This window comes from Kogia breviceps, chromosome 8 (genome assembly GCF_026419965.1).
Source record: "Kogia breviceps isolate mKogBre1 chromosome 8, mKogBre1 haplotype 1, whole genome shotgun sequence".
Lineage (NCBI taxonomy): Eukaryota > Metazoa > Chordata > Mammalia > Artiodactyla > Physeteridae > Kogia > Kogia breviceps.
The window spans coordinates 13,243,823-13,256,614 of NC_081317.1; the positions used below are offsets into that span (position 1 = coordinate 13,243,823).

The window sequence follows — 12,792 nt, forward strand, 5'->3', positions numbered from 1 at the left end:
AGTATAAGGGGGAGGACTTTTTGGAAAGTTTTACTATTTTTCACTATTTTTACTTTAATCTTTAGGATTGATTGTTGCTTTCTATGGTCTAATCATTAGGTGGGCAGAGATTGGCATCGAATTATTTGAACAAAATTTAATAGGATATTGTTTTAAAAGCCACTTTCCAAATTAATGATATATATATACATATATACATATATCATATATATGTATAGATTCTCTACCTATATATAATACACACATCTATACGTTCATATAGGGACTTCCCTGGGAATCCGGTGGTTAAGACTCTGCACTTCCACTGCAGGGGGCATGGGTTCGATCCCTGGTCACGGGGAAGATCCCGCATGCCGCGCGGTGCGGCTAAAAAAATAAATAAATAACATATATGTTCATATATATAGAGAGAAAAATTATGTACCATTTGGTATATATCTCCAAGAGTAGAATCATGGGGGACTTTTACTTCCTAGAAGCCATATTTCTACGTTTGACATTTTACAATAAGCTTGTATCACACTTGTAGTCCAAAGAAGGATAAAAGCTATAAAGAGCTACATTCTAAAATATGTTATAAAACACAGAAAAACCTACTGATTGGGGCTGGTCCCCTCCACCCGCTAAACTCAGGGTTCCTCATCTAAGAAACAGGAGGGAGGACAGGAAGGGTTCAAGTGATTCTGAGAGTTCCCATCGTGTTCTAGGAGCTTCTGGGACTCAGGCCACCCCAGACTCTGCCCGAACAAAGGTTTTCAAATAACGCAGCCCCATGGGGTCTTTAGGGTTCTGTCTGAGTCAGGAGGAGGAGGAAGAAGAAAAAGAGGAGGAGGAGAAGGAGGGATCAAATGCATGGACTTTAAGGATGTGGAGGTCACAGAACAGGACAGCACAGGCCCCGTGATAGCCCTTTCTAGCGGATCTCTCCCCTCCCTGACCCCTTCTCATGCCCGAGGACGGGACTGGCTCCGAGGAGCAGGCTTTCACAGAAACAAGTCTTGCGTAACAAGCTCTGCTCCTTGGAGATCTATAATTGATGAGGGCGCCAGGCCGAGAACCTTGAACTGGGCCTGCCAAGTGCAGGGGCAGCAAGAGGACTTGCAGAAGGTGGAAAACAGGACTGGCTTTGGACCTCACCTTTCCACCGAAAGCCAGGGCCTCTCAGGACTGAAGTCCCAAATCCAGGCTTCGGCTGGGAACCCATCCCCTGGAGCATTCCTCAGAGTATGGTCCGAGAACATCTTGGAAAAATCACCGGAGGGTGGAGGAGGCTTGCTAAACATGCAGATCCCTAGGCTCCATCTGAGCTAAGATCAGAGACCAGGGAGTCTTCAAATGTCCACTCTGAACTCGTTCTGTGCGAGGCCCTTCACACCTGGGTTTAAAGCCCAGCTCTGTCACTTACCAGCTCTGTAAGCTGCTTAACTTGTCCACAAGTTAAGTCGCTCCTGTCCAGACAGCAACAGCAATAAGCAGGCGCTGTTGCTCAAGGGGCTTGATAACTATTTGCTGAATGAATGACAAATATGTGAGAGCGCCCACGTGGAGGCAGAAGCAGGGAGAGGGGTGGCCTTGGGACCTGAACCAATCTCTCTGACTCCTGATCGAGCGCCCTTTCCGCTTTCTGCTCCAGGAGCTGCAAAAAGCCCTGGTCCTTCTCCAAGTCCAGGGACTGGGTCCCAAGCTTCTCACCCCTCCCTCTGTCGGTACCAAGGCCCCAGAAGAGGTGTAGAAAGAAGGTAGAGCTGGACAGCTCAGCAGGAGACACTGTGGGCGTGGGTGTGGCTGACAGGGGTGCTGGTAGGCTCCAGGTAATCCAACCCTGCTCCACCCAGCGCAGGGCTGAGGCCCTCTTCCCACAACACACCCTGCCCTCTGCTATCTCAGTCTCATGACAGCTTTTCCATTGCCTAATCCCTGATGTATCAGCTGAGCAGACAGCGTGGCCACCCTGTTAACACAGACAACCCGGAGGCCCAGAGATGGACAATGACTTCTCTAAGGTCACACAGCACATCGGCAGCATAGATGGGGCTTAATATCTATCCTAGAACCCTGCTCCTGAGAAGCAGGTTGGTGTAGTGGGAAAAAGCTGGGAGTCAGGAGATCCGGGTTCTGGTCCTGGCTCTGGGACTGACTTGCTGTGTGACCAGTTGCTTAACCTCTCTATGCCTCAGTTGCCCCTCCCTCTCTTAAAATAAGAGATTTGAACTCTGACATTAAGACCATCAAAGCTTATGATCCCCTCCTTATCCTGACCAAAGAGAACCCCAGCTTTGCAAAAATTACAGCTTTCCAGGAGTCCTTCCAAGGTGACAAGCCCTGTGCAAGGCATTTCCCAGCTAATCCTCTCCCCAGGCCCAAAGGGTAGGTACAACTGGTTCTCATGTAACAGAAGAGGAAAGGGAGGTTCAGGGAGGCCAAGTGGTTTCCCAGAAGTCATACAGCATATATGGCACAGCCTCTTGGGGCTTCCAGCTTGGATTTGCTCAGCCCTACCTGGCTTGGGGCTGGGGCTCAGACTCTTCAGAGTTCAAGTTCAAGGGGTATTCTAACAAGCAGCAGAAAGAGAAATGTGATCAAATGTGTTTCAAATACCTGACATAGGCCCCTCTGTTGGCAGGGCCTAAGAACTAAAGGGTACAGGCTCAAGCCCCGGGAAAGCAAGGTTCCCACCCGTGGCCCACCCCTTACTGCTGGGGCTAGGAACACCACCCTGTGAAGTGCTGGAGGATGTTCTTCTCTCAATTTAATAAGAAACCAGAGGCTCAGAGAGAGAGTGTGATTTGTCCAAGGTCACACAGCGAGGAAGGGCCCAGAGCTGACCAACTCCAAAGGCTGAGCTCTGACCGGTCTGCCCACATCACCAAACAAGACTGAAAGATGGATGGACCTGCCATTGGTGCATCTGTCCCTGCTGCCCGGCACCCACCTTGTACTTGAGGCCGTACTTGAAGTAACCAAGGAAGGTGGCCGACTCGAAGCCCTGGACTTCACGGTGCTGCACAGCCCGACCGTTGAGGTAGTCGTCCAGCTGCACCGTGAAGATGGCGGCTGCCCCGCTCTCATCCTGGCTGCATGCATTGCCTGGGGGACATCGGAGCAGCATGAGCCGGGCTTCTGTAAAGTGGCCCCAGCCTCCCATGGAGGAGGAGTCTGGAGCCCCCAGCAGTGCCCTGGCCTTGCTGTAGAAGCTGGGCAAGCCCCTGCCTATGAGCTTCGGTTAATCTCTCCGTCTAATGGGGGAGGTGAGAGGCTGAGTCCAAGGTCTCTAAGAGTCCTCCCCCTGCACTCACTCTCAACATTCCCGAGCATGAAGTCAGGCCAGGAAGCATCGGAAAACCAAGGCACCGTGAGGGGGCAGGACTCACAGAGTCACACAGCAGAGCCGTGGCAGGACTCCAGGCTCTGACTCTGAAGGGCAAACTGGAGTGTGGCTGGAGCTGTGCAGGGGGGGTCCAGGGTCCCCGAGTCACCCCCAGTCCGTGTGCCACAGCGGCCTGTTTAACCCTCACAACAGTCCTATGAGGTAGTCTAGCGCAATCATCAGGTCCGCTTTACAGAGACACTAATTATCTTGCCAAAGGGCAGAGCCGGGGTCTGAACTTGGGCAGGTGGGCTCTAGAGTCTTGGGAACATGTAACCAAGGGTCTGGCACACACTGGATGCTCAATAGTCACTTAATTCCCGTGGGCACTTCCAGGTGACCACACCTCAAAGGTCTGTGCTTTACAGCAGAGGGGCTGGGATGGGGGCTTGGGTGGGACCAGCCTCACCCAGCCAGTAGTGGAGGTCGTACTGTAGGTTCCCACTCCTCAGCTGCACCGTCTTCAGGATGACATAGGCGTCGCCTGTGAAGAAGTCTCCGTAAAGGTTGCGGGGCACGGGAACCAGGTCGAACTTCTCCACACGCCAGATCTGCAGGCCGGGCTCCTTCCCCGCCTTGAGGAACTCGGGGTGTTCCACCACCATGCTGCTGGGCTGCAAGAGACGGGGAAGGAGTCTGAGTGAGGGCAGGGGCCTTGGCGGGGAGAGACCCCACCCCGGGGCACGAGGGAGGGTGGTTTCCAGCACCAAGAGCATCTCACTTGAGCCGCTGCCTCTCCCCACCCAGCTCTATGACCCCTGCTCACCGAGTGAGCAAACAGGTCAGAGTTTAGGCTCTAAACCCTGTCCGTGGCCAGCATGTCTCCCCTCCTCAGCTCCCTGGTGATGGGGGGACAGAAGGCTCTCCCTTCCTTCTCTCTTCCCTTCTTAGTGCCAATTAGATGCAACAGCCGAGGCGCAGAGAGGTGAAGATGGGGACCCCCAGCTAGGAAATGACAGAGCAGGAATCGGCCCATGCTCTAAGAGCACGCGTTTTGGGACCGTGGGGAGACCCCCCAGATGGCAATGGTAAATCTGGAAGTCGCCAGGGGCTCAGCTTGTTCCCTTCCAGCATCCTCAGTGGTCCTTAGAACTAGAAGGGTCCTCAGAGAGTTCATTATCCAACTGCACCCTGCAGACAGGAAAATTGAGGCCCCAAGAGGGGAAGGGGACTAGCCTAAGGTCACACAGCCCGTCTGCTTTTGCTCTCTGGAAGTGGGAAGATTTCCCATGCCCCATCCATGTCCATGTCCACACCTCCAAGAAGGGCCTAGATGACTGAGCCCAAGTGGCCTCCTGCGCTGTCTGCCTCCTCCCTCCTGCCCCCAAAACCCCACCCCCCCAAATTCCATTTCTTGGAAAAGGCGAGAGGACGCAGCCGGGGTCTGCAGGAGCCTGTTGGATGTGAGGTGGTCAAGGATGGGGGAAGGCCGTCAGACATGCACTTGGGCTAGTAATGGAGCAGAGTGGGATGGTTAGCTTGGAGTCAGAGGGTGGAAATCAGCAGGCGCAGGTCACCTCGGGCCGGATCTGGTGGAAGAAGTCAAAAAAACAGATGGGAGAACTCAGGCAGAGGGACGGAGAACACAAAAGAGCAGGAGTGAGGAGAACCCAGACAGGGCAGAGGAGGTACCAGAGAGGGGAGAATAAATAACAGGAAGGATGGTAAGCCGGTGGAGATGAGATCATACAGGGAAGAGGGGGGAAATGTTGAAGAGGCAGAGAGGAATTAGATGAGAAAGAGGAATCTGAAATGGAAGAAGAAATCTGAAGAGGGAAGGAGAAATCAGGCAAGGAAGAGGAGAAATCAGGGGGCAGAGATGGGTAAGAAATCAGAAAGTAGCACCGAGGGAAAAAGAAATCCGGCCAAGGTGAGGTTAGCCTCTAGGAAGGGAAACAGCCAGGGCCCTGAGGCTCCCACCCCCATCCACCGGAGCCCCGGAAGCAGCAAGAGATACTTACAAAGCAACAAAACAGTTTTTCCATTCTAGACCTGAATTACTCCCCTTTTCCTAGCGCTGTATCTGCAAGAACTTACAATAGAGAGTTACTCCGGGAGCCCCCCGGGGCCCCCCGGGCACTCACCCGCGCCTGGGTCACCCGCCCCTGGGGCGCCCGTTCTTGGGTCGCCCCCAGCGACGCGGTGGCAGCGCGGGCCGGCGGCGACAGCGCGCACAGCGCCAGGACCAGCGCGCCTAGCAGCGCGGAGCGGTGCGGAGCCATGGTAGCGACGGCGGCAGAAGACCTGGGCGGCAGCCTGGGCCTCCCCAGTCGCAGACCTTAAGTAGCCGTCCGCCCAACCCGCCCAAGCTGGGGACCGCCCCGTAGGGAGGGCGTGGGGTAGGGCTGGGCCCCCGCGGGCCTGGGAAGGGCGGGGATCTGGCCTGGATTTTAGAGACCTCTGGGTTCCCACCGGGACAGATCCAACTGGGCGTGGCCACCCCTTCACCCCAGCTCAGGGGTGGAGACCAAGCACAGGACCTGGCATACAGCAGGCGCTAACTCAGTGCACACTAAATGGGCACACGTAAGAATGGCAGGGAGCTCACCCATCTTAGCCTCCTGTACGATCCATGCAAAGTCCCCTCCCCTCTCCACCCCTAACGTCTCCAGCAAAAAATACCATGAACTAACATTTACTGAAGGTTTTCCACTTCATACGAAAACAGACACATCCTAACATCCTTTACAGACTGGGCACTATGGACAGCCCCATTTTAACGAGGGGAAAACGGAGTGCAGAAAGGTCAAGCAATTTGCACACAACTAGGAAATGAAAGCCAAGATTTCACCCCAGGTGCTCTGAGTGGACCACCCACTTAGGCAGCATGTGTCTGTCACCAGCTGAGGACACAGTCCAGGGGGCTGACCTTCACTGGACCCTTGAACGAGCCAGACCGAGAGGGACAGGCAGATCTCTCAACTTCCCGGATTGCAGGTTCTATTTTACTCAAGACCGCCCTTCTTTCCTTCCTTTTAAAAAAGTTTTTATTTTGTAAAAGGTTGTTTTGATAAAAACTTAAAGTCACGTTATTTATGCAAAGTTTTGCCTCTCAACCCCACTTACTTCTACCTTGGGGCAACCAACCACTTCTATCTTCCTCCTTCAGCTGATTTCAGTGTTTGCCTTCATGTCTTAAATAACAAGCCCTTGTTGTTTGGGGGTTTTTCTTTTTTGGGGGGCGGGGGGGGTTTGTTTGGGTTTTGTTCTTGTTTTTTTCGGTTTTAGGTCCTATTGGCTCTCCCTGGGGAAGTCAAGGATTCAAGCCTCTTGCCCTTCTCCCAGGCTCCCTTCCCATCTCTCACTCTCCCACTGGAGGCTTACAGTCAGTCACTGGGTTAGAAGTGCTATTCGGATTCACCCAGGCCTGCTTCCCACCTTCGCCAGCCCCTCTCTTCTCCCTCTCGCTACTCTGCTGGACCCAGCTTCTCTATTTTCAAGTTCCCTTTGCATCCCAGATCTCCTCCTTTCCCAATAACAGGGAATGCACTGACAGGGAAGAGAATGGAGAAGCTGGAGACCTGGGTTTGATTCCCACCTCCACTGTGTGTAAGTTACTTTCTTCTTCTCTGCCTCAGTCTCCTCATCTAGTAAATGGGTATAAAGTGGCTGCTGAGAATTAAACCAAGTCTCTCTGTGTGAAAATGGCCTGGTCTGACAATTAGTAAATGGGGGTTCCCATCCCCCTTCCCCACAAGCTCTAGTCATCCACCCCAGCTCCTCCTGGAGCCCGGTTTCTATCTAATCAGGCTGAAGTTTACCTTTCATCACACACCACTTCCTCCCGTTTAAGGTGGACTGTGGGTCAGATAAAGGGCTAAATGAACACACACATGGAGAAGACAAATCAGACTGCAGGGATTATAAGAAAGCTTCATGGACAAAGCGACTTGTGACCTGGGCCTTGAAGGACAGGGAGGAGGGAGATTGAGAAGAAGAGGATTCTGGGGAGGGAACAGCATGAGCAAAGGGCAAATGCAGGCCACACGCAGTGACTAAGGAGGGGTCCTGTCTGAAACACAAGAGCAAGAAGAGATGAGGCTGGAGAGGGTGGCGGGGGTCGCAGGGGCCTGTGTGTCACACTGAAGAGTCTGAATGTTATCCCAGTGTCTGTGGGGAACCACAGAGAGATGCCCGAGTTCTTGAAGCTCTATGTCTAGTCCTGGAACTGCAGAGCCTGCAGTAGATCATCTCTGGCCTAAATTCAGAGAGCTCTTCCCTCTCCTTAGGCATTTCAAGGATTAAAAAACCCCCACAGTTCTCATATGCTCTTGATGGAGGTATAAACCAGTTTCTCCTCTCTAGAGAGCAATTTATGACCACAAATTCGAAACGTGTAATGCAACAACAGTGCCATTTCCTTCAGTATCACTTACAGAGGAACACGGAAATACACGTGCAAGGATGTTCACTGAAGCATTGTTTGAAGAAAACTGGAAAGGACCCAAATGTCCCAGTTAAACAAATTATGGAGCCGCCATACAATGGACCACTCTGCTGATGTGAAAAAAGAATAAGCTAGTGCAGACCGTGCCTGGCTCATAGTAGGCGCTCAATAATTACGGAGAGATCACAGAGAGATCTCCAAGTGCAAAATGCAAATTGTACAATAACTATAATGTGACTCCTCTCTTCTGTTTTATAAGGGTGTCTGTTCTTTTATACATCCTTAAAAAAATCAAGGAGGGTAAACACCAAACTGTCAAGCCAGTTTGTTTGAAAGAGATGAAGAGGTTGGGGTTAAACACCCACATCACTGCAATTGGCACAAGGGAACAGTTTAGGGTGATGAAAACATTCTAACTCTGGATTATAGTGATGATTACACAACTGAAAAATGTACTAAAAATCATGGTCCCGTCTGCTTACAATGGGCGAATTGTTATGGTATCTAAATTATACCTCAATATACTTGTGTGAAAATTTTTTTTAATGTGCTATAGGAATTGAAACTATTTACAAGTATTTATCCAATGAAGTTTTTTTTTTTTTTTTTTTTTTTAATAAAACACTGATCTAGGGGGACTTCCTCGGCAGTCCAGTGGTTAAGACTCTGTGCTTCCACTGCAGGGGGCACGGATTCCATCCCTGGTCGGGGAACTAAGATCCTGTATGCCACGTGGCATGGCCGAGAAAAAAAAAAAGACTGATCTAGAAATAATACCTTTAAAATAGACAATGATACCTGCTCATTAAACAATTTGGAAAATCCAAACAAGCAGGAAGAAGAAATTTCCTTGTCATCCCTGTCCCCCCAATGAACCTGAGTCGGCATCTGGCCCAGCTGAGCAGTCCTTTCTGCTCAGTTGGTGATTAACAGAGGTCAGGGTCACTGGCCCCTGGTTAATGATCACAAAGGCCCTGCAGCTTTGCCTGTCACATAGCTCTGGAGCCTGGGTCCTCAGTGCTGGAGACCTGGTGAACCCTGGCTCCTGCCGGGAAGAGGGTGTATGAGTTCAGGGTGAGGGTGGGGGCAGGGGCCAGTGGGGGGACTTAAATGTAAAAGAAAAACTTCTAGGTAGAAAGGAAGAGTCCCCACCCCGTGCTAGGCTTCCCTCTGCCACTGACTTCCTGGGTGACTTTGGGCAAATCACTGTCCCTATCTGGGCCTCAAGGTCCAGATACCCCAAAAGATGGGGTAGGCCCTGATGCCCTGACGCTAAGCCTCATTCCTAGCCCAGCATTCCCAGATACTGGCTCTACAACCATATCCAGAACCAACACGTCTCTAAGCCTCAGGGTTTCCATCTGTAAAATGGGAGCACTGGTCTAGGTTGCCTCTACAGGTCCTTCCGAATGAGAGAGTGCAGGACCCCGGAACTACACAAGGGGGCACGGCGGTCACCGATGGCAGCATGCCACCTCACCTCTGGATCCAGACATCTCTGGGAGAAGAGAGGGAGGAAGGGATGGGGGGGGGGTTGTCTGATACTGAATCTCCTCACAGCAACCAGGGGAAATAGGTATTAAAGTTCCCAGTTTATAGACCAGGAAACAGAGATTCAGGGAGTTTCAGTCACTTGCTTGGGGTCATTCAGCTAGAAAGAGGCACTGCTGAGATTCAAACACAAGACTGGCTGGCTCCAGTGCCCAAGCTCTACCTGGGGATCAAGCAGGGCCTCCCAGCACCATCCCACCTGGGCAGGAAGGGAGCAACGGTACCCTTTACAGGTAAAGGGTTGCAGGCGCTGACTCAGTCAAGCCCAAGCCAAGCCTGGCAGCCCGAACTCCATGGGGTGGCCGTCCCTACCACGCCTCCCAGGCTGAAGAGGTCGCAGCCCTCCAGCCCTGCACCTGCACCTGTGAGCACCCAGGACAGAGGCTTGTCCTAGCAAAGTCCCCAGGCTGCAGCCGCTGTGTGGAGGATGGACTGTGGTACCCATACTGTGTTCCACTCATGGGCACACAGGTCAGGCACGGTCTCCTGTACTTGGGAGGCGGCCCGGCTCTGCCACCACTCGCTATGTGAGTACACCTAGTCCCTGCCCTTCTCTGGACCTCAGAGATCCCCTTGACCTCTGATCTTGGGTGTTCCAGGCTCCCGCCTAGTGCTACACACGGTAGGTAGCTTTCAGCATCAGCCCACATCTCTCCCCTGTAGTTAGATCCAGGACCCCCCCCCCCCCGCACCAGCTCTGGCCCTGCTCCTCTCTGACCTTAGGCTCGCCTCCGTGTCTCCCTGGACCTCCCAAGGCAGCTACCAGAGATGGGAGCAGGCAGCCTCACCCTCCGCCCCCGGCCTCGATGTACAAAAGGCCTTGGCTGGCCCTGGAAGACACCACCCTGTTCTTTCTTCTTCACCCCGAACACTGTTGTTCTTGATTCCCAGGCAGCCGGCTACTCATGGAAAGCCCTCTCTCAGAGCTTGTTTTCTTTCTGGCTCACTGCTGGGCTCTGGGTTCTCCTGGGAATACCCACCCCTCTGGTTTTGCTAAATGGGAACATGCAGTAAACAGAGAAGGCAGTTACGAAACCCAGTGAAAGCGGACAGGGCCTCTGGGAGGTCTGGAGAGCCCTGGGGACTTGAAAGAACACGTTTTAGAATCTGGGAGACTCAGCTCCTGTGATCAGGGCCTCAGTTTCCTTATCTATAAAATGGGGAGAATGATACCCAGCTCACAGAGCAGTGAGGAGGCCCAGGGCCCAACACACAGTTGAAGCTTCCCAAAAGGTAGTGCCCATTTTTTGAACTGGTTTCTTTGCACAGAGGCCTCTGTTCAGCATGTGCCACGTGAGAGCAGTGTGGTGGTGCTGGAGAAAGGTTACAGACTTCACAGGAGATTCTTGAGTTCAGGTCTGGGCTACGGAACCTGGAGCAAGTTGCTTTCCCTCTCTGAGCATTGGGTCACTCATCCGTAAAAAGGGATAGTACTGCCCAGTTGCAGGACAGCTGGGAGCTCAGGAGCGAGACCGTTGGAGTGCATTGCACAGAGTAGGACTTATCTGTAGCAACGCTCACTAGTCCACCCTCTCTTTGTAGACTACGACACCAAGAACAAGCGTGTAACTTCTGAGACTCACATAGCAAGTACCTGGCAGAGCAGACCTAGAAGCCAGGTCTCCATTCCCGGGCCAGAGGCAAGGCCTGAGCCCATGACATGACAAGGCGCCCTGTAAGGGCCAGCTGGACCTCTGCCCTGGCCCAGTCTACCCTGGGTGTGGACAGCTGTTGGGGAGATGTCCAGTGGGACTCCAAGAGGCTGACTATCCCAGGGACCAAAGCCACTGGCTCTTTCCCAGCTTCGGAGGCAACCCCACCTAGTGCTGAGAGCCAGGGCAGGACGTTCAGAGAGGGACTAACCCCGCCGCTTCCTGAGCCTGTGCCCTGGAAGCAGCCAGCTCTGGCCATGGGTGTGAGTCAGTGCCCTTCTGCCAGGGCCCACTTTGAAGTCGGTGTCCCCTTCTCTGGGGAGGCAGTGGCCCTGGGAGGCTCGGTAGGCCAGCAGCTGGGGCTGCAAACAGCTGTATCCTAGCCCCTCTAGCACCCCACAGGCCACCAATAGGGGAGTCCAGGCACAAACACAAATCAGCAGCAGGACAATGAGGTCCAACTACAGGCACTGCGGTGCAGGACCAGTAGAAGATGGGAACACAGTCTCCGCCTGCCAACCTCCTGGGGCGGCAGGGCCTACGGGGCCCGAACCAGAGCCAGAAGCAGCAAAAGCCACAGGAGGCAGCTCCCTGCTCCACAGAGGAAAGGCTTTCCAACAGAGAGAAAAACAATGTGCATGATTGTGGAAAGAGCTCTCAACAGGAAAATCTGCGTATAAATCCCGACCTACCAGTTTTAGCTCTGTGGCTTCTGCTCTCTGAGCCTCAGTTTCCTCATCTGTAAAATGGGGATTAGAATTGCTTCTTCCCAGAGTTGCTGTGAGAATGTTGTAAGGTAAAAATACATTTGGGGCTTAGCACAGTGCTTGGTCTAGCGTATGCACATATTGAGGAAGCTGTGGTGGTTGATTGCTGGGTGCTAGGAAGCGTCTCCCCCACCCCCCGTCTCTCTCTCTGACACTCAAGTTCCTTATGTATAAAATCGGGGTTAAAATGTTTTTCTCAAAGGTGAGTGGAGAGCACTGAATGAGACCATAAATGTGGAAGGTCCTAGGACCATGCCTGGCATAAGACGGTTCAAAAATGCCAGTTTCCTTCCCCCTCTTCCAGAGAGGTAATGAGTGGCCCAGTGGTGAGCCAGCCAAGGGGACTCAGATGATGAGCAAACCAGCCCATTTCTAAGGACACTCCAGGCCCTGGGACTTTTTTAAGATTCTGAAAGAAACAGCCAAAGGCAAACAATGTTTGAGCATCTGGTCAAGGTCCCCCCCTATCTGTCTGGGGATCAAGTTCATCCTTCAGCAGGACCCAGCTCCCTAGGCCAATAATCACCATATGGGAGCAATAATGACAGGACCTCAGAAGACGGTGACATATCCCTCCTGCTGCAGGCTCCGAGTGAAGCTTTTCTTTGTCCCCAAGCCTTGCACAGCCAGTGACAGCCAAGACCTCCTGTAAGAAGGAGCCCATCTTCTGGGTGTCAGTTTGTACCTTGCAGGCAGAACTTCCAAGAAACACAAAGGGGGCAGGTTCAGGACAGAGGAGAGAGTCCAGAATCCAGGAGCAGGGGCAGAGCTTAGGTGAGCTTGGGATACCAAGAATGACCAGTAGGGTGAGGGGTGCACAACCTTCCATCCAAGGGAAGACAAGATAATGTCCAGGCTGAGTTTGGACAGGGCCCAAATGCCTCCCTCAGGTGGGAACTTGGGCCAATGGCCCTTCTGCAGCGTTTCAATTTCCTCCTCTATAAAATGTGGTGATGAGTCCTACCCTGTGGGTCATCTGGGAGGAGGACTGAAGGAGCTCCCAGCACTGTGCTTATTAGCACACAGCAAGTGCTCAACAACCGCAACACCCAAAGACAATCCCCTGGC

At 52.7% G+C, this 12,792-nt stretch overlaps 1 protein-coding gene across 4 annotated transcripts in view; it reads right to left on the reverse strand.

The window, feature by feature from the left end:
* Positions 1 to 12,792, reverse strand: part of GSN (gelsolin) — a 57,567-nt gene that overhangs the window by 22,693 nt on the left and 22,082 nt on the right. For 2 of the 4 annotated variants that reach the window (XM_067040830.1, XM_059073058.2), the window contains 2 exons: positions 3,777 to 3,981; positions 2,933 to 3,087 (listed from right to left, as the gene is read on the reverse strand). In XM_067040830.1, the coding sequence (XP_066896931.1) occupies positions 2,933 to 3,087; positions 3,777 to 3,972 (351 nt within the window). In that variant the 5' untranslated portion in view covers positions 3,973 to 3,981. Of the gene's footprint in view, positions 1 to 2,932; positions 3,088 to 3,776; positions 3,982 to 5,328; positions 5,400 to 5,451; positions 6,071 to 12,792 lie in introns of those variants that run through there. The other 2 variants (XM_067040829.1, XM_059073055.2) reach the window with 2 other exon arrangements.